Source organism: Acartia tonsa, chromosome 4, assembly GCF_053477335.1.
Source record: "Acartia tonsa isolate MP-2025a chromosome 4, ASM5347733v1, whole genome shotgun sequence".
In the NCBI taxonomy this organism is placed as follows: Eukaryota; Metazoa; Arthropoda; class Copepoda; order Calanoida; family Acartiidae; genus Acartia; species Acartia tonsa.
Window position 1 is genome coordinate 35,131,830 of NC_137263.1, and position 26,404 is coordinate 35,158,233.

General features: G+C 33.1%; 3 protein-coding genes across 9 annotated transcripts in view; all 3 read right to left on the reverse strand.

The window, feature by feature from the left end:
- Positions 1-368: 368 nt before the first annotated feature.
- Positions 369-6,725, reverse strand: Not10 (CCR4-NOT transcription complex subunit 10). The gene is made up of 11 exons (XM_080157797.1): positions 6,653-6,725; positions 6,158-6,240; positions 5,925-6,056; positions 5,392-5,495; positions 3,984-4,134; positions 3,202-3,617; positions 2,413-2,558; positions 1,886-2,078; positions 1,491-1,598; positions 1,044-1,178; positions 369-810 (listed from the first exon to the last, which is right to left on the reverse strand). Exons 1-11 carry the CDS (start codon positions 6,697-6,699, stop codon positions 445-447), a joined length of 1,881 nt encoding a protein of 626 aa, XP_080013923.1. The 5' UTR covers positions 6,700-6,725; the 3' UTR covers positions 369-444.
- l(2)10685 (5-methylcytosine rRNA methyltransferase l(2)10685) lies at positions 6,723-13,371 on the reverse strand. The gene is made up of 11 exons (XM_080157798.1): positions 12,630-13,371; positions 12,231-12,311; positions 11,418-11,579; positions 11,010-11,154; positions 10,589-10,749; positions 10,218-10,371; positions 9,083-9,197; positions 8,649-8,769; positions 8,146-8,234; positions 7,700-7,761; positions 6,723-7,444 (listed from the first exon to the last, which is right to left on the reverse strand). Exons 1-11 carry the CDS (start codon positions 12,816-12,818, stop codon positions 7,185-7,187), a joined length of 1,539 nt encoding a protein of 512 aa, XP_080013924.1. The 5' UTR covers positions 12,819-13,371; the 3' UTR covers positions 6,723-7,184.
- Positions 13,372-17,360: 3,989 nt separating this feature from the next.
- The window catches only part of LOC145316960 (lysine-specific demethylase 6A-like), a 35,531-nt gene continuing 26,487 nt past the window's right edge, over positions 17,361-26,404 (reverse strand). For 2 of the 7 annotated variants that reach the window (XM_080157814.1, XM_080157815.1), the window contains exons 5-10: positions 24,073-24,180; positions 21,996-22,295; positions 21,678-21,884; positions 20,826-21,026; positions 20,466-20,571; positions 17,361-20,152 (exon numbers count right to left, since the gene is read on the reverse strand). In XM_080157814.1, coding sequence (XP_080013940.1) covers positions 20,019-20,152; positions 20,466-20,571; positions 20,826-21,026; positions 21,678-21,884; positions 21,996-22,295; positions 24,073-24,180 — 1,056 coding nt within the window. In that variant the 3' untranslated portion in view covers positions 17,361-20,018. The remainder of the gene's footprint in view (positions 20,153-20,465; positions 20,572-20,825; positions 21,027-21,677; positions 21,885-21,995; positions 22,296-24,072; positions 24,181-26,404) is intronic. The other 5 variants (XR_013878783.1, XR_013878782.1, XR_013878781.1 and 2 more) reach the window with 5 other exon arrangements.

The following is a 26,404-nucleotide window of genomic DNA, read 5'->3' on the forward strand; positions in this document are numbered from 1 at the left end:
TAGAGAGATGCCTGAAAAATTGTTGCTTCTCAAAATATCCACTACTGAACACAAGGAGTGAGAAGGGAGGTGGGGACAAGAGGAATGAATGGGTGGGCGGGGGGGAGTTGCACATATTGGTCAAGTAGAAAGGGAAGGGAGCGGGCGGGGAAGGGGGTGTGTGCGCGATGCCGCGTTATTTTGCAAAATAAAGTTGTTATTTCTAGACTCGAGGCTAATAATAATAATTCCAAGGTCTAGGTCATATAAGTTTAATAAACTAAAATTAATTCACAAAAAAAGTTTATTCCAATACAATAGTAAATAAAATACATTATACATTTTGAATCTGAAAACAATAATTTAATTAAACAAGAAAAATACAAAAGTTTAAATCAGAAGGAATATTATTTATTCAATAACAATAAATTTAATCAATTATTTCACAATAAATCATATAAAGCTTCAAACAATAGAATTTTGACTATGTTGTTGTTTAAGACTGGGATAACGTTGCAATAAAATATGGTGAGCTGTCGCAATATCTCCCTTACGCAGCGATATATACAAATTCAAGATAAGAACTTGAACTCCAAGATTACCGCCCAGTCCGCCATCCGAAAGGCACAGCTGGCGGGCCAGTCCACCGGCTTTGTCCCATTCTTCGCGCAGGGCAAAGCCAACCGCCAGATTGAGATGCATAAGGTTGCGGCAGTCGGAAACGTCGGCCGCTGAGGAGCTGACAATTTCAACAGGAGCGCTGTTTTCTGTGAAAGTGATGTCAGATAGGTTTTCTGGGTCCAAATGTTTTATGGCATCGGTTAATCTGTCCTAGATTGAAAGACAAGAATTAAAAATTAATATTGTATTTTATTTTTATAAAATCAGGTATAAAAATCAGGGATGGGAATTCGTAGGACTTTGACAAGATAGGATTCGGAGCCTATTTGGATTGTCAATCTGAAACGGGTGCTGATTAATCCGAGCTAAGTATCCAAATTTTCACATATTTCAGATTCTGACTTTTCGTCTAAAAACCTTCCCTAATGAGAAAAATGTCAAACCTGGAAGATGAGTGATTCAGCAGCATATAGATGTGCCAACATGGAGTAACCACCTGGAAGACTCTGGAACTGAAGCATAGTATCAGCATAGGATCCTGCCATTAGGAAGTCTCCAACAGATAAAGCTACATAGGCCTAAAAATTATATTAAAAATTAACATTAATGAATCTTTAATAAGAATAAGATTCGTCTTGAAGAGTAGAATAAGGATAAAAAGACACATTATTTCCATTCCCCAGACAATGATCGATAAATAATCCCCCACTTTACCTAAAACGGTGATGAAGCCTTTGGTAAATTTTTGTTGGAAATGTTAGTTAGTGTCGCATCTCAGCCATAATCATCTCCCATTCAAATTATTTAAGAATTAAAATTTAAAATTCGTAAATTGGTCTAAAATATATCAACAAAAAGAAATGTCGCACATGAACTAAAATGTAGAATACCTTAGCCGCCAGAATGGCCAGCCTAAGCTGGTCAACATCCGCCCAAGTCATAGGATTTCCGACACAACCCACTGTCTGACAATATACACTTGTGTCGACACCTTCATTCTAAAAAAAAAATAATAAGAATGACATCCATAAGCTTATACCTATAATATATTAATTACAATTTGTTTTAAAAAAGCAATAGAGACCGAAGGACAAAGGGACATGTCTGCTGGATGCATTTTCCCCATAGCGCTACGGACTGGCAGAAGAAGAGTTTTAAAATAGCTAGGATATTACCAAGGTCGATATACCATAATAAAGATTCTAATAAAGACACTTTTACTATAAATTAAATAACAAAACAACTCTTATTCTGATACGAAGTAGAGTATCAAATAATCCATCACCTTTGGTAGTAATGATTCTGCGTTCTTAAGGCAAACATAAGCAAAATCATAGGTTAAACCGGGAACAATCCCGCCCTCTCCTCCGCCTGGCTCTGCCCTATTTTCCAGGGATGGTCCCTGTGGATTTGAAGCTATAAATTTATGTGTGGGTCCCGCCCCCACCTCGCCATGTCCCAACTCCTGTGATGACCGCTCCTAAAGTGTTTAAATCATCATTTGTTGTTGTTATTGGTAACAGGGAAATGACACCAAAAGAAAACCTTATCTTCGCCAATCTATCTTTTAAAGTTTTCATGAAAATAAAATGGCATACTAGTCTATGGCTAAGAAAACTCCCCCCCCCCCCCTGGACAATAATTCCTCAAATACTCGCAATATGAAATAGGTCTGCAATTTGTTGGGGAGAGGTGAGTATATTCCCCAAAAACAAAGATATGAATATAAGAAACCATTGCTGATTGCATTTAAGATTTTTTAAAATCCTAACAGGTTTTTACTATAATTTTACTTTCTAATGATAATTTTTTTCCTTAAGATGTTGGATACAGCACTCTGCCAGATGGAACCAGATGTGGGGATCCAGGTAGAAACTGGAGGCCACCTCCATCAACAACTCAAAGGCAATGTGTGGCCGCTTTGCATGAAGCAAAGACAGGCTTATATTATACATAACCTAAACACAATAAAGATCTTTATAAATGAACTTGTAGAAAGGGGGACCAATAGTGTATTATGCCTAGTGGATTTTGTCAGTACTGTTAATGTTCACATCAAAAAAAAAGGGTAAAACTTAAACCATAATCAAACCCTTCCTATAGGTCAAGAATTTTGATTGAAACGTTTGACTACTAAAGGGGGGGGGGCGAAAGTGACACTTTTAGAAACCAAAACTAAAAGTCAACAAAGGAACTCCACTAAAAAAAGAGTTACAGGTCTGAGATTTTGCATGGCAGTTGCTTTATAGGGGTACAATATGGAACTGCGAAGAAACGGCGGCGCAACCGCCGTTTCCCGCCGAAATTTTTTTTGCCTTTTCTCGGCGGTTTTCGGCGGTTGCGCCGCCGTCTCTTCACAGTTCCATATTGTACCCCTATAAAGCAACTGCCATGCAAAATCTCAGACCTGTAACTCTTTTTTTAGTTGAGTTCCTTTGACTTTTAGTTTTGGTTTCAAAAAGTGTCACTTTCGCCCCCCCCCCCCCCCTCTTTAATGAACCAACTAATCAAAATTTAATAGAAGTTCCAAAAGTTTATAAAACTGTAGGTACTTGAGCATTTAACAGTCCAATGTCCTCACCCTCCCTGTTGAGTTCATACCTGAGGTTGTGGTACTCCATTAAAACTACCAATCTCTTTCTCTCCATCCACCTTCTGGGTGACACCCACATCCCCCCCGCTATTCCCCCCATCCAACTTCTCCATGGCATTCTTGAAATAATAAACAGCAAGGTTGGGCTTCTTCATATTCTGATGTATACAGCCCAGATTGTTGTAATAATGCGGGAACACCCTGTTACCCGCCAGCTGGGCCCCGCTGTTCAACATTTTAATAGATTTTCTGTAGTTTTTACACTGGTACTCGATGTTGGAGCGGACAAATTCACAGGTAATGCCTTGGCTGCCAGACAGGGACACACTCTTTAGTTCCTTTTTTAAAGATTTAAGCTGGCGACCCAAAATCTGGGATCTTGCCTTTAGCATAAGTAATCTAGAGCTCTCCTCTTCATTATTGCCTACAAAAAAGATATAGGTAACAACAATGAAAAATTTTAAAAGCTAATTAAAATGTAGGTATATTTCTTTTGAGGATTCATTTTATATTTTCTCTTCTTGAAACCGTTTTATATAACTAATATTAAAGCAACACAACGGACGGCCAATTAAAGGTGGAATATCTTTAAACAATATTTTTTGTCTTAAACATTTTATCATAATAAAAGATTATTATTTCTGCAAATGCAGTATTTTCATCTATGATACTTTTAATTTGTATTTTAAAACAAAGCATATTTTTTTAGTCTTGTCCTGTCAAAACCCGCATTGCATTGCAACGAATTCAAATGATAAGAGTAGCTGCGCAACTAAAAATTTAAACTTACCGACTAGAGTTTGAATAATTTTAGTATATTTTAAAGCTTCCTCAGGCTGTCTTAACGCCAGACTGAGTTCTGCATTCAAAAAATAAACTTTCTTCTTGAGATCTGCCCCCGTCTTCTCTGAATGTTCTAGTTTGGAAGACAGCTGAGCAGCCTAGGATAATAAAAAGTTGTAGTCGTTGCTAAATGGAAAAATTAATTTATTTTTACTTGGATCTTAGACCAGATTTTCATGTACTCTAATAAAGTGAAACTTGTAGATGGCTAAAATAACGATGACCCCTATCTACTACCTTTACCCCATCCCCTCCTCACCTTCTGGATGAACGCCCTTACCAAGGCAATAAACTGTGTCCATGTTAGACACTTGAATACAAACTAATTTTTGATTTATACAAAATATATTTTTAAAATTCTTTAACGTTTAATAAAACCTAAATAGAAATCTAAACATGTAAGGGGGGGGGGGAAGTTTGTACAGTTATAGGAAATAAAAATAAAGTATAAAATTTTGGCCTAAACGTATGGGCTTGTTTTTATAGATTTCAATCTAATTCTTTTTGTAAGCTCTCCTATATGATTGGATCTACCTGTAAAATTTTTAAAATTGAATTTTGGGACTTTCCCTCTAGGGGCTAGTGGGGCAAAAGACCCCCCCAAACACTAAAATTTATAAGTTATGAGCTTATTTTTTAAGATAACGAGCTGATTTTTTAAATGGAAATGGAAAAATTTTATTACATAGATGAGTTGATTAGCCACCCCATATTTCATTTTTGCACTTTACTTCTAGGGGCTTTTGGGGTACAACAACCCCCCCAAATACAAAATTTATAAGTTTTGAGCTCACAAGCCCCTAGAAATAAAATGCAAAAATGAAATATAGGATGGCTAATCAACTCATTTATGCAATAAAAGGTTCTATTTAAAAAATTAGCTCGATATCTTTAAAAATAAGCTCTAAACTTAAAATTTCAGTGTTTAAGGGTGCCTTTTAGCCTTCTAGCCCCTAGAAGGAAAGTCCCAAAATTCAATTTTCAAAGTTTTACAGGTAGATCCAATCATATAAGAGAGTTTACAAAAAGAATTAGATTGATAACTATAAAAACAAGCCCAAACGGCCAGGCCAAAATTTGATACTGAATTTTCATATCCTATAACTGTACAAGCTCCCCACCCCCCTTATTTATAAATCTTTTGAATGGAGGCGGAGAAACCTGAAGTTATAGAAGTTATTTAGTTATAGAGCTACCAAGGAAGAACAAATATCTACATTTACAATTTTAAAAACTTAGCTAACATTCCATGTCCTAAAGTAAGTAACACATGTAGCCCCCCAGTGCCCACCCCCTTAATAATGTAACCAATATTTATAGAAAAGTAACAATTTGTGAAACCCAACCAATCTTACCTGAATATATTGTTTTTGTTGAAATTTTGCCACAGCCAAATTATAAACAAGTAGAGGCCAGTCCACTTCTTCCTCTTTCAGCCCATCAATTCCAAGATTTATACCTGGAAAATTTGTTTCAAAAACTCACATAATAGATATAAATAATATGGTTAGAGAAAAAATTGTTAGATAGCTGTTTTTTAGTGACCAAGAGTTAAATATAGATATCCATTTCAAATAGGATTCATTTTACCTTTTTTGTATGCATCTCTACAATTCATTAAATCAAAAGAAACATTAGTTACCTATCTTATTCAGATTTTTCAAAAATAGACTTTTTGTTTGTATGTAATAATTACTAATTTGTGTTTTTTCCTTTACTGAACGATTGAGAATGAAAACTTTTGTTTTTGAAATATATATATTGCCTGTACAAATTTTCAGTTTGATAAAGTAGTCTTGGGTTCTTGTTAGTAGGATGATTCCCTTCAATAACAATAATTCTAACTAGAGACATAAACTACCTTATATTATAGGATTTTGAAACCCACCTGCTGTGTTAGCTAATCCCTCCAGCTGTTTAACAACCTCAGGTAGAGGAAGTTGTGTGGATGTTTGTGTTGCTGCGCGGCATTGCGCAACTATTTTATTGTGCGCAACCTTAACGTCTGATGGCCGTAAAACCTGTTACATTTTGAATCATTTTTACAACTGTGTTTGCAAATTGTAAAATTTTCGTATTAATACCCATCCCATTTGTATAAATAAAGTGTAAAAATGATTTCCTCAAGCATCTCGAGGGAAGACACACAGGCTGAATATTCTCCAGAATTAAAGCTGGTTAAGGCATCTGAGGCATATCCTTTCTCCTAACATTAATGTTTTATTTAAATAACGTAATAAATTTGTTTTTAGATTTATTGGCCACTTTAAACGATTTTAAGACATTATCTTATATCATGATCTTTTGATTTAGGACAAGAACTTGGAACATTACTTATTTTGTCAAAGCGCTCCTAATACTGTGTATATTCATATTACGATCTACTTTTTAGGAAAGTTTTGCCCTGGTTCTAAACAGATTGTCATTACCTCCCTCCCCAAGGCGAGGGTATAAGGATGATTAACACCCTGAATAAAATTTTTTGGAAATAGATTATATTTTATCCCCCCCGTCATGAAGATTTCACCCCCAAGATGTTGGGGGAAGGGGGACATTACAAAACAAAAACAGCTAGGTAATAAATTAACTTAAGCCTCTAGTTAAATAATCATTAATTCCTGGCTGGAAACACTGGTACCCTGGTCTGGATCTGACATTTTCATTTATTTATATAAACCTTAGGTAATCTGAAATTAACAGATAAATAAAAATTACAATTTTAGGTAACAATTTAACATATTTCTATACTAGAGGATCTGCACATTACCGGTGAACAGACCACTTTTTATTTTCTTAAAGTTCAAAAAAACAACCTCTAAAAATGGTTAACTGACGAGGACAACCAAATAGGTTCAGCGGATAGCGTTTTCTTTCGGTAGAGACAGACAAGCATCCTACCAAATCGAGAGACAGACAGGCATCCTATCGAATTAGAATCACAGCATTTTTAAAAGGAAAAAAAGCATTTTGAAACATGTGACATACCAGTGTCTTAGATTGAATATGTGTATGTAAATGGCAGAAACTCAGTTTAATCATACGCGTAAAATGCAAACTTTTCTAGCATAGTACACACAGCCATCAAATGACGCAAAACGAAGGTTAATTTTTATTAAAAAAAACGTCTTTGGAACTTCAGAGTTAAAAATCAAGTCTTTCTTGTGATACGACAAAAATAGGTTGGTCCAAAATTATTAGAAAGATGGGGAACCAGCAAATTTCCCAGAGCTACTCCTTGAAACTTTCCATAGAAACGTCCCATGAACCCCAGAGGCTTTACAGCTTGTGTCAGGTCATTGACAACAAATTGGAGGGTGGTCTCCTCTGCCAGGGACTTTAGGGCCATGTTCACCACTCCCTCATTCTGGACGGGGGACAAGGTACAGGTAGAGTAAACCAGGGTGCCACCTACATAATATTTTACATTGTAGTACGGAAAAGAAAAGAAGTAAATACAATTTCTAACATGTTTAATGAAATAAAAAAATATGGCTAAAATATTTACTTTTTGGTTAATTTTTACACTTCTCATCCATTTTTTAAATAAAAAGAAAAGGGCAACTGACATTAGTATTACCTACCCATTTAAAATGAATCTAAAAGTTATTAGTAGGCTTTAAAATGATATTGCATATTATAAAATAAGAAATGTATATTGTATACCTGGCTTTAGATATTGAAGTCCAGCTTTTAATAATTCACATTGCTGCTCTGGCAAGAGTAACCTGCAAAAAAAAACAAATAGGCAATTTATAGTTATTGTTAACTATTGTTAACTTTTACTTAACTAAATATATTCGCTTTTAATTCATTAATAACAAAATGGAGTTAGGTAAACAAATTTCGTTTCACATTACCTGTAATATAGTTACTTGAATAGATATAGAATTGACGTGGATATTATGACAGGGAAAAAATTATTGCAATTTAGGTTGTAAACATAAAACTCATTTATAGGTCAGTTCATTCATCCAGTAGGAGGTGAAGGATTGGGGTAAAGGTTGTAGATGGGAGGTATTGAAATTTTGGCCCGCTGCTAGTTTCACTTTACTAGAGAACATGAAAATATGGTTTAACATCCAAGTAGTAATATATCCATTGTTACTTGCCTGTTTTTAATCATTTTCTGGCAGAACATATTATCCTCGTTGTTAGTAATGCTGTGTCGGTCAGAGAAGCAGGGAACATCACAAATTATCTATAAAAGATATATAAATAATATGAAAGATCTGAAAACTATCAAGGACAAGCAAAATAAAAGGATTTAATAATTTCAACTAAGTATTACTCTAAGCGTAAAACGGAGCGCATTGCATCCGCTCGTCGTAGGGGAGGTGATGGGTTGGAATCTCGGCTCAAACCGCGTCATCACTAAATACGTTACAAATTGTATCTACTGCTGCCATATCATATGCGCGATCTTAATATGTGTAGGGGGATGCCTTGACGCAATTCATAACGATGCAACAAGGTTAGGACTTCCCGACAAGGGTCGCCCAATCAAAGAGTTGGTTGTCTTTCATCTATCTATCACTGAATCCAACTTCAACGGTTGGAATGAAGGACTGACCTTCCCCAACAATAGAAAAGCCACACTATAAATTGCGCTAACCTTATCATAAACACCATAATCATACAATTCTTGAGCTGGTCGTTTAGTGAATGAAACCCGTTCTTTGAGATCTTCAACAACTGGCCCGTGACCAAAATATTGCTCAAATATATTCGTTAATCTAAAATGAAATATAGATTAATTCACATAATGTGTATAAATAACTCAGAAACAGATTTTATATTATATACTTTTAGATCCCCCCTACTCATAATTGTATTTTTTTTTAATTTTTCTAGGGGCGATTTCTCTTGATAGGATGGTGGTACCCTCCCCCAAAATAGCTATGAACCTTCCCAGGACCTTTAAAAACCTACCCTGTTAGTGTTCAGTGGTTAGCGAGATCCTTGGGTACACACACAGATCCTATTACTTTATTTTAAGGATTTAAAAATCAATGATGTACTATGTCAAGACAAAATGTAATATTTCACCTTTTTAATCTAGGGCCATTGATTTCGTTACAAACAAGTTTTGCTGGCAACAAGGTTTGCATGGCCAGCAGAGATTTACCACCAGGACCTGCACACATGTCCAGTACAGCATCTCCTACAATACAATATATTTTAATCAGGGAGGTATAGGGACATAGGCGTCCAAGGGGGGGGGGGAATGGGGCGATTACCCCCCCCAAACGATTTTGGGCACCCCTAAAAATTTTTTCATTTTACCCCCCCCCCATTCAAAATTTACCCCTACCCTGGGGGTGCCGTAGGCACCCCCAACCATTTAGGAGGGGGTATTTACCCTCCAAACAATTTTGGGGGGGTAAATACCCCCCCCCAAAATAAAAAATAATATATATTTAATAAAATTTAAATTACCCCCCCCAAAAATTTTACCCCGGGGGTAAATTTTGGGGGGGTAAACAAAATTTACCCCTGCCAACAGATTTCAGGGGGGGTAATTACCCCCCCCTCAAGCAAATTTTACCCCCGGGGTAAAAATTTTAGGGGGGGTAAAAAAAATTTGCGGCGCGCTACGCGCGCCATTTTACCCCCCCCAAACACGAATTACCCCCCCCAAAATAAAAAGCTTGGACGCCACTGTATTTAGTACTTTTGTAAATTATTGGTTAGTTGCTTTAAACTTACAGTGAGCAAACTTTTCCACTTTACAGGAGGGATATTTTTGTTTATTATCAATTATGATGTTCATATCGTTCATTGTCTTATCCCTTAAGATTCCAATATTTTAGTACCAAAACGCTTTTACAACCAGATTATATCCGAACGTATTCTAGCATGTCTATATCAACGTGAAAAATACTTTATCATTAAGTTAAAAAGGGAGAGGTAGGTTGTGCTAAAATTCCGTAAAGGCGTGAGTTTTAAGGCTTAAAAACAGTAGTAGAACGATAATATTTACTAAATATGTGTATTTCTTATTGAAAAGAACTATAGACAAAAAAAATTTATCTTTCTACTTCTGTTTTTAACTTGAAACATAAATTTTTATCTTTCTACTACTGTTTTTAACTTGAAACTCACAACCTTTACGGATTTTTAGCACAACCTACCTCTCCCTTTTTCATTTAACCAAAACATTAAAAAGCAAATAATTATGTACCTGGAGCCAGATCAAGTGCCAGAACAGGCAACAGAGAGCCTCCGTCAAGGCAATAATAATTCAAATTATTGGTCAGGTCCACTTTTGGCTTGGCAAACAAATCTAACACGTTCCTGTGGTGCATAAATACGTTCAGATTCTTGGGGAAGGTTAACCTGCGCGTTAAAAATTTATATTTAAGACTGCACATGAAGTAATGTGAGATTTTTAAGCAGAATTTGTAATTAAGGTATGGACAGTTATACAACATAGAAACTTGAAAGCGAACACAGTGACTTAACATAGCTACAAAATAGGTTCTAAGATACCCAGTTAAAATTATTAATACTTAACTTTTGGTAACTTTTCCTATATTGAAATATAAATTAATTCCTTGGATATTCTTCAATCTTGACAGCACCCTTTTCATTTGTTTTAAAGTAGGAATAATATTCTGAATCTTCTACAAAGTCCTCCATCCCCTTGAGGCTGGAGGTGGGTACAAAGTCATACATAGCTGTCGACATATCACCAACTAATCTGTCCTCAGGGTCTACAAATTATAAAATTGTATATTAAAACAAGCTTACAACATATTCATAAATATTGCGACATTTCTACAATTAAATAAATGTGATGAAATAAAGTTAAATGTGCTCAAAATGTTGGATAAGCTTCAAATCAGAGATAGAAAAATTGATCTAAAAGGATGTGAAGCTCATGCCAAAATCATTCCTATTAATGTATCTTGTATGTATACATGAGATAAATACAGCCAATACAACAAAACAAACTAAATTTCCTAATAGTTACCTATGTATCTATCTTTAGCTTCTTCAACTTTTAAAGACAATCTCTTCATTAAGTCTTCATTGTTCTCCATTTCTTTTTCATTGTCTTTTACAAAATTTTCTTCATTTGATAATACATTGTTCTCGTTATTTTGTTTCATTTCTTCCTTGCAATAAAAGAATTATAGAAAAATTCTAAAAGTTTTTCAAATGTCAATTGTAAGGGTTAAGATGTTACTTCAAGGAGAAGGGGGTCATTGTATTGTAAATTATACTGTTCTCATAAGTATTACGATACAAAAAAAATAATTCATTTTCATAAACCTTAAGATGTCCGTGTTACTTTGTTATGAAAGCTTTGTCTCAAATATCCTTAAAAACCTTAACTTTAGAAAGTAATTTTGTACATTTTGAAACAATTTTTTGTTACCTCGGATTTAATTTCAGCTTTCTCATTATTTTCATTTTGTCCAATATATTTTTGAACATTAATGTTGAACTGTTGTCCGATGTTGATACATCCTTCTTTTTCCAGAACTTGCATTGTCCGTTCTGTTTCAGCAAAATTGTTCACCACGGCGCAATATTTTGGCCTTCAAAGGAATGCATTTTAATTCTATCCCTATGTAAAAGCAACTGGTGTGACTATAAATTGGGAGGTAGGTTGTGTTAAAATTCCGTAGAGGTGGGAGTTTTAAGGCTTAAAAACAGTAGTAGAACGATAACATTCAATTAATATGTGTATTCCTTATTGAAAAAAACTATAGACAAAAAAAATTTAAAATATTTAGTAAATATTATCGTTCTACTAATGTTTTGAAGCTCTAAAACTCACACATTTACGGAATTTTAGCACAACCTACCTCCCCCTTTATAACTATTTTCGGGTATGGTACACCCACCCTACAAAAAGAAATCGCTGAAAAACTCTCACTCCTACTCTTAAAAGTACTCGCAAATAATTCAAGGGGCCTATCCGCTATTTCTAAGCGACAGTTCTAACATAAATTAATACTTCCCCTAACATAACTAACCTTCAAGTGGACAATCTAATGGTCTATCTATATAGGGTTCCAAAGTCAGGATTAAAATCGGACACAAGTCATAGACGAGCCAGATTTAAGTAAAATAAGCAAGTAGGCCTAAGCTGACAAAAACTACGATATCTCGTAAATAAAAACATTGATTAGCATTAAACAATTTTACAGTGATCTAATCATAAATATTTTACTTATAATACATTCCTTGAGAGTAGTGCAAGTCTCATAGAACTCCATCTTTTCTTGTAATATTGCTGATAATGTTGATCAAGATTTTGTAAGGCCTAAAATATTATTACTAAGATGAATGAATAGTTAGATATAGTGTTGCGAAGTAGTTCAACACTAATAGTGTGATACCTACCTAGTGAATTGTATTGAAATTAGGCGGTTTTCATCTTAGCACATGTAGCTAGACCACAATAAACTACTTTTAATGCTCATTTTAGGTTAGGTTGAGTAAGGTACAGCTTCTTAAAGGTCTAGGTTTTCGTGTTAAAAGTCTAGGGTCAAGGGTGCTAACTAAATAGTAATATTTAGCGTTGCATGACTGGAACACATAGGTAGATAGGTAATAAGAATTATCAACTCTATCAACTTACTTGACTTGTAGGACTGGTATCTTTATACCCCGTGGGTAAATGAGGATTTTCAACTCGCATTTCTTGTTTTCTTCGCTTTACTTTAACCCCACCGTACAAATGTACGCTCGTAGATATGCTATGCCGTGGAATATTTAAGTTATGTACGTTATTAAATTTTGATATTACAGTTTTTGATAACATTTTCATCTGATTTGTGTCTATATTCTGAAATATCAGTCTACTACTATTGAAGTTCTTCTTAGAAGACCAATTGCTAACGAAATCTTTACGTAATGGATTTTAATATCTTTATTTAGGTATATAGTAATAAGGTTTTTTTGTATGTTAATTAAGATCTCAGCCACTTCAACGATTTAGTTCTCTCCATTTAATTAATGGGAGCTTCTAAGGTCCCAAGCTTTTTCATATGAAGTTTGACTTATCTAGGCCCGGACCAAGACGTTAGAACTAAAAAACAGTAATTATCAACTAAATATTGTTTTAACTACGTTAGTAAATTACTTTTTACAAACAGCTTTTGAATTTTATCTTGAAGCTGCTATTTATTTCAACTATTAAGTTTTTTGTAGAATTATAATAAAATCATTAGTTTTAATCCTGAAATAAGCAAAACATACTAATATTTGTAATATTCATATAATTAAATATACTCATATTTGTCTATTTTACTATTTATAATGCAAAACATTTTTGCAATTATTTTTTAAATAAAAGAATAATTTGATTGATTGATTGGTACTAATGTGTACACAAAAATTGTGAACTGTAGAATCAAATAACTAAAAGTCGTCTTACATTTGTAAGCTCCCCAAAATAGTAAGTATTGTAAGAATTTGAAGTTGCGCCCCTTGCATCTAGGAAGAAAGGCCAAATAGCCTAAAACCACAATAAGACTTAAATTACATAACATAGCCTAAAAACATTACATGACCAATAATTTACTTAACTAAAAACCAGTTATTTTTCTTCAATTCGAATGCCAATTGTTCGTGTTATCAATAAGGAAATTTTCTTGTTTGATATATAAGATCATCACTGATATAGATAAACCGATTAAATTTTGCTTTAAGGGAACCTTCATACGTGTTTCTTGATGTGGTTTAGGCTTTATAATGCGGACCCTATATTTTCCAGTCCCTGGAGGCCTATAGAGGGTTGAAAAAGACATTCAATGATTTAAATCATTTTATTCTACTTTAGAATCAACAGAAGAAAAAAAATTATAACAGAGTTCATATAGGTATCTTCACCTGAAATTTTTATCAGACTATCTTTGATAGCAGCATAGAAGACTGTACTTAGGAGATTTGCTGATAGACCAACGACAATGTGATTTACAGACGTGCATTGGTCAACAAAGTATTCACAAAAAAAACAGCTTCGTCTATCTAGAGAGCGAAACACATAAGAAATTTGATGTCCTCAGAGCATTACAGACAATCTGATAGTTGTGCATTGATAAGGGAGGACAACTAAAAGTCCAGCCATCTATCTATGATAGCAGCTGAGTGAATAAAAGTTTTCCTACAAAAAAATGACCATCCTTGAGCATTACCGAAAATCTGACGGATTAACTAAAACATATATTGGATAATAACAATAAAGGGAATCTTCATCAAAAAAAATTCCACTGTCTTTCTTGAATATTAAACGTAGAAGACTGACGGACAGGATTTTTACATTAAAGATTATAGCTTCGCTACTTAAAAGTTGCCTTCAAACTCCAGGAATTCGATGGTAAACCCATTAAAAAAAAATTATCTATAAAAAGCAATAATGAATACCCCGCCCCATGATAACGCCAATGCAGAATGTGTAAGATTAGTGTACATAATACCTATGAATTTAATGCACAATGCAAAGTAGAACTTTGGCTCTCTTCCAATAATTCTATTTAATTATTCTAAAGCAAATTTAAAGGCTGCCAGTATATTCTTAAAAGTGTAGCTTTTCTATGATTTAGGTATGTACGTACGTTCTTTTAATTGTTGGCATGATAGAGTTGTAAGGTAGTTTTAAATAAAATGATTGCTTATTGTGATTTAGACACTTCACGTAGCAATTCTGCTCAATCATAGACTACTTAATCATAGAGGCAAGGAGAGTATACACCACCCCAAATAGACTTATTCAAATTATGAGACATTTTTGGGACACACTATAAAAGACATCAATATTATGTAACAATATTGGGACACCCTGTAATGCCAGTGCAAAAATATGCATTTCCAGTTTCTGGTCTCTGCTGCCGATTTGTGAATCTCTGCTTCAAAATTCTCAGGGGTACAGTGATAGGGCAAATGATATTAAAGTTATTTTTCCCAAACCAGATGTGAAAAAATCTTCCGTTTAGCAGACAGTAAAATTATTAGGGTAGATTTGGGTGTGGACTTATTCAATGTCATTGTCTTCTCCCTCCTGGCTGCTGTGAATCTCTGGCAGAAAATATTCCAACTTGGAAACAGTTCATCATACTTTTCTGGTTGAAAATCAATCACGCAAAATTTTTATCTCTGTAAATAGCACAATAGCAAAATAAAAATTATTGAATAAGCTTTTTTAAAAAATGGTATAGAAGGCTTGTATTAAAAAATATTAACCAAAAAACCATAGAACTTAGGGAAAAAGACAATGGACGATAAATGCAGCACATTTCCAATGATAACACAAATAAAGGTTTGAAATTTGGTTTATTTTGAACATCCAATCTAGACTCAACCAAAATAACAAAATTACAAACCACCGAATTTGAGAGAGTCTGCTTATAAATCCTTGGGGTAACACTATACTTATAGTCAAATGTCCTCCCCCTCCTTGTCTAATCTCCATAATTTCATCAAATACATCAACATATCTTTGAAATTCTAGCAGAATAAAGTAGATAAGAAAGAAACAAGGATGACAACATCCAAAAGTAGAGAATCTCAGAAATTTATTGAATTAATAACGCAATTGATAGAAAAACGGAAAAGGTAAGTTATTGAGTAGTTATCATTGATCAACATAAAAAGCTATCTTTCTTTTTTTAATAACCAAGAAAATTGCATTTCATAATTAGACTTTATGAAATTCCGAGCATTACAGATAGTTCGACTGACTAAGAAAATTAAACAGTAGATAATGAATTGCTAGCAAAACCTTTTTAAAAATGTGCTGTCTATCTCTAATAACAATAGAGTACATCACATTTACAGACGGACAAAGTAAGTTAATTACTGGATTTGTATTGGTAAGAGAAATCTTCTCCAAAAAATCAAATAACACTTATTTAAAAGCTTTACGGACAAAGTGAGTTTAAAGTAGCTATGCTACTATGAGAGAAAGAGCCAGTGCAGTGGGAAGGGAATTTTTAAGGGGAAATTAATTGAATTAGCTGATAAATATGGGATGGTTTAAGTAAAGTTAATAATGATGACCAGTCCCATACTTTACTTTACATCATAGTATGGCATTTGAGTAAGAATTATATACTTATTTCGTAATTCTATTATTGAGGTCTGTTTTTTTTTGTCCGTGTGTATGACTAAAGAAGAGTCTTGTTTGGCGAATTTTAAAACCCTTGGTTTGTATCAGGGAATTGTTTATTTTCTAGCTATTTAATTTCTAAATTCAAAAAAAGAATAATAATTTCAACACTCAAGTAAAATTAAGTCTTTTGCAAGTTACAAAATATGTACAACTTACACAAACCAAAAATAAGAAAAGTCAATGCCCTGTTTCTTACCTCCAACCCGCCCCCCCCCCCCCCCTCCCCCACGTAGCACATTCCCGACCAGTTTTTCCACAATTTCTTGCGAGCAAACACCAACTCAATTAGCCCCCCCCCCCCTCATACACACCTTCACCGGTATATATACACTTCCCCTCACACACATAACTTTTCTTCTTGGCTTGAATGGTTGATGTTGCCCCCCCCCCACTCCTCATTTTTTCTCTTTGTGTTAAAACAAAATAACTAAATGTTTCTAAAAACTGCAATGGAACAAATTTCTAACTACCAAAGGCGAAATTACACTGAGAGATTTGGGGAAAGAGGGTATTTATGTGGGGGCCATTGCATTGCAGGTATAAGGTATAACCAACAAAAGAAATAAATCTAAAATAATATTGCCCCCTAACGACAGCTGAAAACCACATATAGGTTTCGTGTTTTTTTTTAGAATTAATTTTGTTCTTGATATAAGCTGGGACCATTGTCCCATCCTTAAAATCTTGCTAAAAAAAAAAAATTAAAGACACATATTAAACTTTGTAAATAATTTAACTAAATTACAACTAGTTTTCAATTCTAATACATCAAAATTAAAATTTCGCTGATATTATTATTTAGTAACAAAGTATAGAACCTATACTTCTACTCCCTTCATTAAAAACTTCCCCTAGCCATTCCCCCTTTATTTGATGGTAAATATGTATTATGTAGTGCTTAATTATCTATCTATCAAAATATTCTTCAACATTTTTACTTAAAAACATTCATTTTTGCAGTTTTGAATAAATTTTCTATAAAATGAGTCCGTACGCCTGTAGCAGTTTGGTCTCTATACAGAAGTATATGAACAAATTCTATTGAGATGAAACTTTGCACAAGCTTCTATGTAGCATGGCAACCTTATAATCACAACCCAATGGGTCTGTACGTCCAAATCTATGATCATCTACTCTGTAACTTCAAAAATGTTCAAATGTTTAGCTATATATGCATGATTAATAAAACTAAAGATTATATTATTTCTAATACTTTATTCTTCTAAAATTTTTACATAAAGTTACACAAAAAAAAGAGAAAAATAACCTAATTTTGAGATCGGAAAATTAAACCAAAAAATTTTAATTTCTATTTCTTTTAATGAAAAAAACTAGTAATAACAATGTCAATGTTTCTTGATAAACATTATTTTAAAAAATCAAAAATTTTAAAAAGGCCATAAGTTAAACAATAGCTGTCAAATGTGTACAAAAAAAAACTAAATTTCGAACAGAAATGAGACAAAAATAACGAGCCAGACAATACAATATGTAGAGAAAAAATTAACATTAAATAAATACAAAAAAAATTAAGCAAAATTTCAGTCTTTGTATATCGACTCTAGCTCAGAAAAGTAGAAGTCTACTATGGCAGGGAGTAGGCTGTTTTTATTCATATCTTTATTTTAGAAATTGGCAAATATACAAGGGACAAATATTCAAATTTCAAAAAGAAAATTAAATTCATGATGGATTTCAATTTTGAAAATGCCCCTTATTTTCTACCTTTCTTAAGCTGATATTTTAACAGTGGAAAAAAATTAAAATGGATTTTGAAACAATAAGCTTAAAGGAAAATATTTTTGATAAATCAGCCTCAACCTCTTACAACATTGTCTTTTAGTTATGCACATGTAAACATAGGTTTTCCTAATAGTTATTTACTACAAATAGAACAATATTTAGCAATAAATTAAATTAGTTTTTTTACAGATCTTAAATGAACACTAAATGTAGGATGTTATAAATGAATAAAAACTTTTTTTGATGCTTATTAGAGAAAATAAAATTAATTCTTAAATTGCTGGAACATTTGGTTAAATTATTCTAGATGTTAGTTTCATCAAAATTAGAGAAGAAAAAAAAAAAATTCGAAAATGTTAACTTAGAGAGTTAAGTTTTGTACAGAAAGGATATTGTACATAATAAAATGCTGCCAATAATTCTAATAAGAAAGTGGAGGGAGGGGGAGCGGTTATTTGTAAAAATTCTCGTAATCCAGTGCATGTTAAAAGCTATTTAAAAGCATTGATATTCCTATCATAAATATATTTGGGCATAATAAGTTTATCAAAAGAATTGCAAGATTTCTACAAAACCTACCCCCCCCCCCTTTTTTTTCGTTCACAACTAACATTCACTCCCCTTCACATTTTGTTACAAAGGTTATATAACATAAAATTCTGCTATAATATAAAATGTACAAGATCAAAATTTATCCCCTAATAATCTTAATAAGGGTAGCTGCTTTTCTCACATCTCAAATAAAACTATCAACCAAATAATAGAAAAAAATCTTTGAAAAGATACCTTTTCTTTTGTTATTGGTACCATAATGTACCTACAGAACTAAAAACTATTGAAAACTGAACAAAAGATAGTACACTATAAAAAAAAATTAAAACAACTTCATGAAAATTATCTACAAACATTGTATATTTAAAATTTCAGCTAGGTCTGAAGACTTCAATATCTATTGGCAGTTAGTTTCTGTTCACTACAGCCGTCAGCCGCCAGTTTGGATTAACAAAAGATATTATTGCTTTAAAAAAGTAAAACAAAACATAAAACTGGAAAGACTGACATGGATTTCCAAAAAAAAATCTGGCAGTATTTGCCAGCTTTGTACTTTAAAAGAACAGCTGGGTACAAAAGTACAACTTACAGACAGGGCTCATCTTTCGCTGGTTATAGCAATTAGTCAAAAGTTGAAAAAAAAGCAAAATCTCTATTTTTTAAAGAGGATAAAATGCTGTAACCAGAATGAAGCTTCCCTGTACTACACGTGAGTAGTGTGTATGCGTGGCAGTAACTTGTTGCAGTGTTTTCAATGCATGCTTGTGATAAGACAGATTGATAGTTGTAGTTGACTATTATACTGGAGTGGATAGATAGATAGATACACAGGTACATGGAGTATATATTGGTCGAGATGGCACACCGCTATTTAATTTTAAAGTGCTCTTAATCCGTAAAAAAATCGTAGAAAATTTAAAAATAAAATCGCAAAAGTACTCAAAGATACAGGACAAGTACAATGTAATATTAATTAATCTTCATCCCAATTCTACAATTTTCTCTTGTGTAGCTTTCATTATTTGGAGGAAAGATTAATAAATCTTTCATTGCCCTATTCTGAAATCCGTAAGTATAATGCAAAAAAAATAAATGCTTGTACATTAGATTAAATTCAAAGTTAAGGTACAGAGAAAGAGCACTAAAAAAACGCTGTTAAAAATGTATTTAGAAATACATACTTATAGCGGTGCTTATATAATTATTACACTGGGCAGTGGTGCAGCCGTTATTTCTGAACTATACAAGATATTAGTTATTAACTCATTGGTTCCTATCTAACCATCACTTGGGATGATAAGTTTTAGTCCCTGCAGCATTTAGAGCAGGAATTATTAGTTTTGTATTATGTAAATACAAATAATCTAGTTCTGATCATTGTTTTTTTTTATTAATAATATATAATTTATTATACTTGACATGAACACATCACTTATTTTGAGATTGCCTCACTATAGTTTCTATCACTTGTCTAACTATGTAGGTGAGGTCTTTACTAATTCATAGTTAACAAAAAAACTTGTGCGTAACTTTTCCATAATTAACTTGTTGGTCACTACTCAATTATTCAGCTGAAGTTGTGGGTTGATTGTTGTTGACCATGGACAGCTGTAGAGGGTTGTCCCCTGTGGGGGAGGGACAGTTGCCCAGTGTAAAATTGTCGTAAACAGTCTTCAATTCTTCCAAATCATACTCCTCTAAAAATTAAATAAATCCGTTAAAATGTATAAATATTAAATATAAAAATAAATGTAGAATATACATGGATATTATGACAGGGGAAAAATTGTCGTCAATTTTGGTTGCTAACAAAAGGATCATTTAATGGTCAGTTAGTTCATCCAGAACAAGGGGAGGGGAAAGGGTCAAGGGAGATGATCAGGGGCTCGTTATTTTAGCAAACTACAAGTTTCACTTTATTAGAGTGCCTGAAAACCTGGTGTAAGATTCAAGTAATAATAAATCCATTGAAATATCGTAGCTATGCGATTAAATATGAGAACAACTAACCTAAACATATCCATCCTGAGAGGTCCTTGGTGGCGAGGCGTGCACAGCGCAGACAATGCACCACGTGCTTCTTCTCATTCCCTTTGATGAAGAATATGTTGAACACCTGAAATAATATAAGTATTAGAAAACTGTGTGTTGTTTAATATCATTAGAACGCTACAGTAAGATTAGTATTAGATTTTAATTTATTGAAGTCTCGATTGTAGCAGGAGAAATTTTGTTTGTTTTATTAACTATGCAAACTATCTCATTGCTACTTTTTTCACTTATGAATAGGATATAATTTTGATAAAAAAAAGACCAACATTCAATCAAGAGACTTGTAGAGTAGCTCCGCTGCTAAAACTAAAATCCTACCTCTTCTTCACAAATCATGCAATAATTGACGGGCTCGTTGGGACCGCGGCCATGAAATCTGATGGGAATGCCGCGGTCCTGCGCAAACAGCCGCATTTGTCCGGTCATGCGCAGTGAGTGCATCATGGTCTTCTTCATGGCCTCGTACAGGTTCTCGTCCGTCACACGGATGTTACGTGCCATGTTCCACGTCAAGAATACCTGTAAAGCAAAAATTTAAGTCAAATTATTATACGATACCTACATATAATAACATGCTATATTTGTTATCTAAATAAAAACAATATTATTTGTAGGTATTTATTTTTTATTAATATAAGACCCCATGAATTTTTAATGCAATTATCAATTTGATAACCTACTTTTAGCATTTATTTTTAACGCTATAAAATGTATGACTAATATTTTGCTTATCAAAGTACTTTTTTGCACAGCTATTAGTACCTAGTTTGTTTAAATTGTATACATTTGTAATATTATACAAAACAAAATTATAAATTTTAATACAGCTATTATATGTAAAATTAACTGGAAATAACTTCTTTATTTCTCTAGAAAGCAGCGAACCACAGGGCACCCCTCCCCACCGCCCTCATTAATTATTTTTAGTTATAACAATGGATATAGTATACGTGGATATTGTGACAGGGAAATTTTTGTGGTCAATTTAGGTTGCTAATATTGTTCTCAGATAATGGTCAATACGTTCCTCCATGGTCAGGGGAGGGGAAGGGGTAAATTCATAAGGGGTGGCAGGGCAAGCTGGGAGAAACATTTTACACGTACTCTATATCTATTGTTTGAGGTACATTTTCAGTAAGTGAGAAATTGCCAACAAATAACTTTACTTACCATTGCAACAATAGACTGATATTTCTGTGTCTTATTCCACTCGTATCTCTCGATGGCGGTGGTGTACTGCCTGAAGGTGAGCGGCCCCGTGTTCCAGGCCACGTTATTGCACCAGCCAGCCGCCTGCACCCAATGGACACAGCCGGTGTTGACGAATACAACCTCACCGGGTCTCTGCATAAATCTGTAACATGGAATCTCAGCCTCCTAAAAACAATTTTAATTTGATTAATTCAATGAACGATAAATGTAATTCATAATCAAAATGTCTTGTAGATTTTTCAGTTAATTTGTGATGAAAAATGAAAGTACACTTACCCTTAAATCCTCCATTTTGGGCCACCAGCTGCCATGCAAGTAATCAACCTTGTTCTTCTCACACAACTCCTGCAGGGGACCCCAATACTCGTCGGGGACACCGAACCACTCGGAGTCGCCGGGCCCGATGTTCACGTTGACGGCGGCAAAGTTGTTGTTCTCCTGGTGGCCGGGGGTGCGGGACCTCGGGACCTTCATGTACAGCTGGATGGTGTTCATGCCGAGGATCTGGTGGCCCACGTGGGATAACATGTTGCCAGCTGACACCACTCGCAACCAGCATGGCAGCTTCATTAGTTCCTAAAAATTGTAACAAATGACTTCAACAGAAAGAGAAAGCATAAATGTTGAAAATCTAAAACAAGTTTATCTTCCTTTTTCATATCCCTGATAACCCATAGATTAAAGGCGACTGATTCAAGTTCTTTCTTGTAGCTAATGATTTACCATTAATGTACAGGATACAGCCGTAGAATTACGACTAATTAACTGATGCAAAATAGTGATTTTCTGCGAAATAGTAAAAAAAACATTCTTAAGTAAATGAAAAAATACTCGTAAAAAAATTTATTTTTTATTCATCAAAACATGATAAAAATCAAGAAAGACGTAGGAACATAAATTATATTTTGTAGAATCAATTACAAAAAAAAGAGAGAAAATTATCAAATTTGAAAATAATCTTTTTCAAGTAAATTAGCTGTACGTCATTTGATCTCTTCCTAGTGTTTTTTCAAACAGGGATGGAGGGATGGGACAATTGAATATTAAAATTAATTTTCATGGTATAATACACTTTTTAACGGTTTTGGTAGCCTTAATTGAGTAATCTCTTTAGTATTGAGTATTTAAAATCTCTGTTAAAAAAAATATTGTTTGTTTTTCTGTCTGCTATAATAACCAACTAGAGGATGCGCCCTAGCATCGAGGGGGTTTGAAGAGATAGAGTATAAAGAGAAAAGAGCCCAAACCCATCCAACGACTACTTAAAAAATATCCTAAAACCATCCTAAGATTTATGTAAAGCTTCCCTATTGAAGCCTTAAGGTACAGACAAAAAACTTTATATTATAGGATAAATAGCGTCATTTGTACTTAATCCCTTGCACCCCAAAATACATAAAAATCATCTAGAATAGTAACAGTTGCGTTACCTCTATCCCCATAAAGTAAATAATGAATTTTCAACCTATATTACCCATCCCTTTATTCTTGGACACTATAGAAAAGAATATAATACTTATACGTCAAGAAATATCCTCGTAAAGAGAGAATTAACACTTATATAATCATTTTCTTACATTTTACAGAAAAATCAATATCACTACGTTTAAATATCTAAAATTGTTAGAAATTAGATTACGTGAAAGTACTTAATTCTTACGATCAATTTCTGTATTAAATCCAGTGACGTGCGCAGCGATTAACCATACTATTACATTAAATATAAATCCTATAATAAATATTTTTAATTTTTTCGAGTTAAAATGTTAATATTAATATCAAATTCTAATGTAAAATATTTTTAAAATCTGTATTTATTCTAATATTGTAAATAAAGTATATTTGAATAATAATGCTTTTTAAAAACCCAATTAAGTAATCTGATGGCTGAGAGTTTGCTAACCTATTAGGGCATAAAGTAAGTCATACAGAAAATTATAACCCTTTAAGAATAAGAATTATTACTTAAGATTGCCAAAAAATACAACATAAACCGTCCAACCTAAAAAGCAGTGTTGTGGAACCGGTGCCGCCATATTTTGTCGGAGCCGTTATTTTCGGAGCTGATCCGGAAAAAATTTAGCAGACGAAGATTTTGTTTAGGTATATTTAGTCACTTATCATTCAATCCCATAATACAAGCGACGAAATCTTTAGAAATTGTAAATTCGCCAAGAAAAAATATTAACAGGCTTAAGGCTGACTTATGTACACTTAAATCGCCAATAATGTGGTGGGATTGTTCTTACGCTGTGTTAATACAATTGGTCCAATTAAAGAATTGTTTATTTATGCTTTCCATATTTATTTGCTTCTGACAAAGAGCGAAGCCACTCTACGAGTCGTAACTGACCTCTATTTGTCTGCCCCACTTCTTTTCATCAGAGAGATCACAGTTGGTGCCAAACTTGATTGTTCGTCGGATAGGTAGCCCGGTCTCAGGGTCAGTCTTCAAATCCAACTAAAAATAAAGGTCGTGCAATTAAAAAGCTCAAAATAAGCATCCCTTATTACCAGTGTTTCAAAGCCGGAGCCGCAACATTTTTGGTGGAGCCGGAGCCGTATTTTTCGTTAAAAACGGCTCCGGCTCCAGATTAGCTAAAAATGATTTTTTAAAGTAATATTATAATTTGGCAACGGTCTATTTCCATATAATAAACTGAAAAACTATTGTTACTTAACAAATAGACACACATCCTTCTACTTTTATATAGCTTTAATCAAAAAAAGCAAAATATTTTATATTATTTAATTTATTTTATCAAATTCAATAATGAACAAAAATTGATATATTAATTTTAAGGTAGGAGCCGGAGCTGGAGCCGGAGCAGGAGCCGCATCAAAATTAAACGGCTCCGACACCCTGCTTATTACCTACTAAAGGGATAGTTTCACGAAGTGTATTTAAAAAAAATAGTGAACTGTAAGTTTTTTCTATTTTAAATAACGTAGTAGTGCATAATATAAAGTTATTGATTAAAATTAAAAGATTTGACCAGGGATTTTCCTTAAAAAATGAGTTTTTCATTTTTATTTTTAACTTCGTTGCATGTTATATATGGCAAAAACTTTTTTGTCATAAATACAACTTTAGATAGCATTTACTAGTTAATAGAACTTCAAACTGTTTATACAACAAAATACACATAACAACAAAGAATGACCAATAAAATATTTAGTATAGTACTTAGAGTAGTGATCTTTTTATATGTCTTAGTAGTATATATTAGGCATTGGATAGATATGATTGTGATAAAGAATTTTAACATTGACCTGACCGAACTTTTTTATTTGACAATATCTAGTGATTTGCAACATAAATTACATGAAAATATATATGTTGTATGGTTAGTTGGTATTTCCGCGTGAGATAATGTGTATATTGTAAGTAAACCGGACGGTTTTCTTTATTTTTTTAAAAAAGAATCTATAGAAAACCTGTTCTATAATGAACCGAACGTTATTTTTTATGTTTTTAAGTAACTTGTCCCAAGGGGAACCCTGTTCAATTTTTTTTATAACTCTTGTGAAATATGTGGAAAAAGATTATCTGATATTGGTTTTTTAGCTATACATATTTGGAAAAAAATAGACCATTCTCATGTAATTTATGTGGCAAATCACTTTAACTTTTTTAGATATTGTCAAATAAAAAAAGTTTGGTCAGGTCAATGTTAAAAATTCTTTAACATACAGGGTCATTCAAGAGAAATGATTTTTTTAAAAACTTAATTATGCATAGAAAATAAAACAATTATGTAAAATCCTTTATATATTTGGAAAACATATTATGAGACATTTATGTTTCAAATACTTGAAAATGATTATTTCAACAAATTATGTCCTAAAAACCGGTTTTTTCCACAGGCCTTTTTTTTCGAAGATTTATTGATTTAAAGGTTGTAAAAAATGTGCACCTTTTTAAAATTCAAATTGCGCAGCTTGTGTTAATAGTAGAAAAATGTTATGCATATCATTAGAATCGTCATAAGCTCTATTTTTTTAACATATGAAAACCTTTCCAGTGCTACGCATGGTATAGGAGCTACGAGGTAAAATTTTCCAATTTCTTTAAACTTTTCAACCTTTTTCTCAAATTTTTCAACGTAGCTCCTAAACTATAAAAAGCACAAAAACGGGTCTTATATTTTCAAAAATTAGAGCTTATGACGATTCCAATGATATGCGCAACATTTTTCTACTATTAACACAAGCCAAGCAATTTGAATTTTAAAAAGGTGCACATTTTTTGCACACCCTTTAAATCAATAAATCTTCGAAAAAAAGGCCTGTGGAAAAAACCGGTTTTTAGGACATAATTTGTTGAAATAATCATTTTCAAGTATTTGAAACATAAATGTCTCATAATAGGTTTTCCAAATATATAAAGGATTTTACATAATTGTTTTATTTTCTATGCAAAATTAAGTTTTTAAAAAAATCATTTCTCTTGAATGACCCTGTATAATCATATCTATCCAATGCCTAATATATTCTACTAAGACATATAAAAGTTCACTACTCTAAGTACCTTAACTCTTTAAATACCCTTCGTAGAACTATCCCTTTATTTATTTTTAGTATTTAACAAAGTGAAAATTATAAACTGATCAGTGATTTGTAATTTCCCTTCTAACTTTTGATTTTATGAATGTAAAATTGTTTACGTCAATAAATAAACCGGT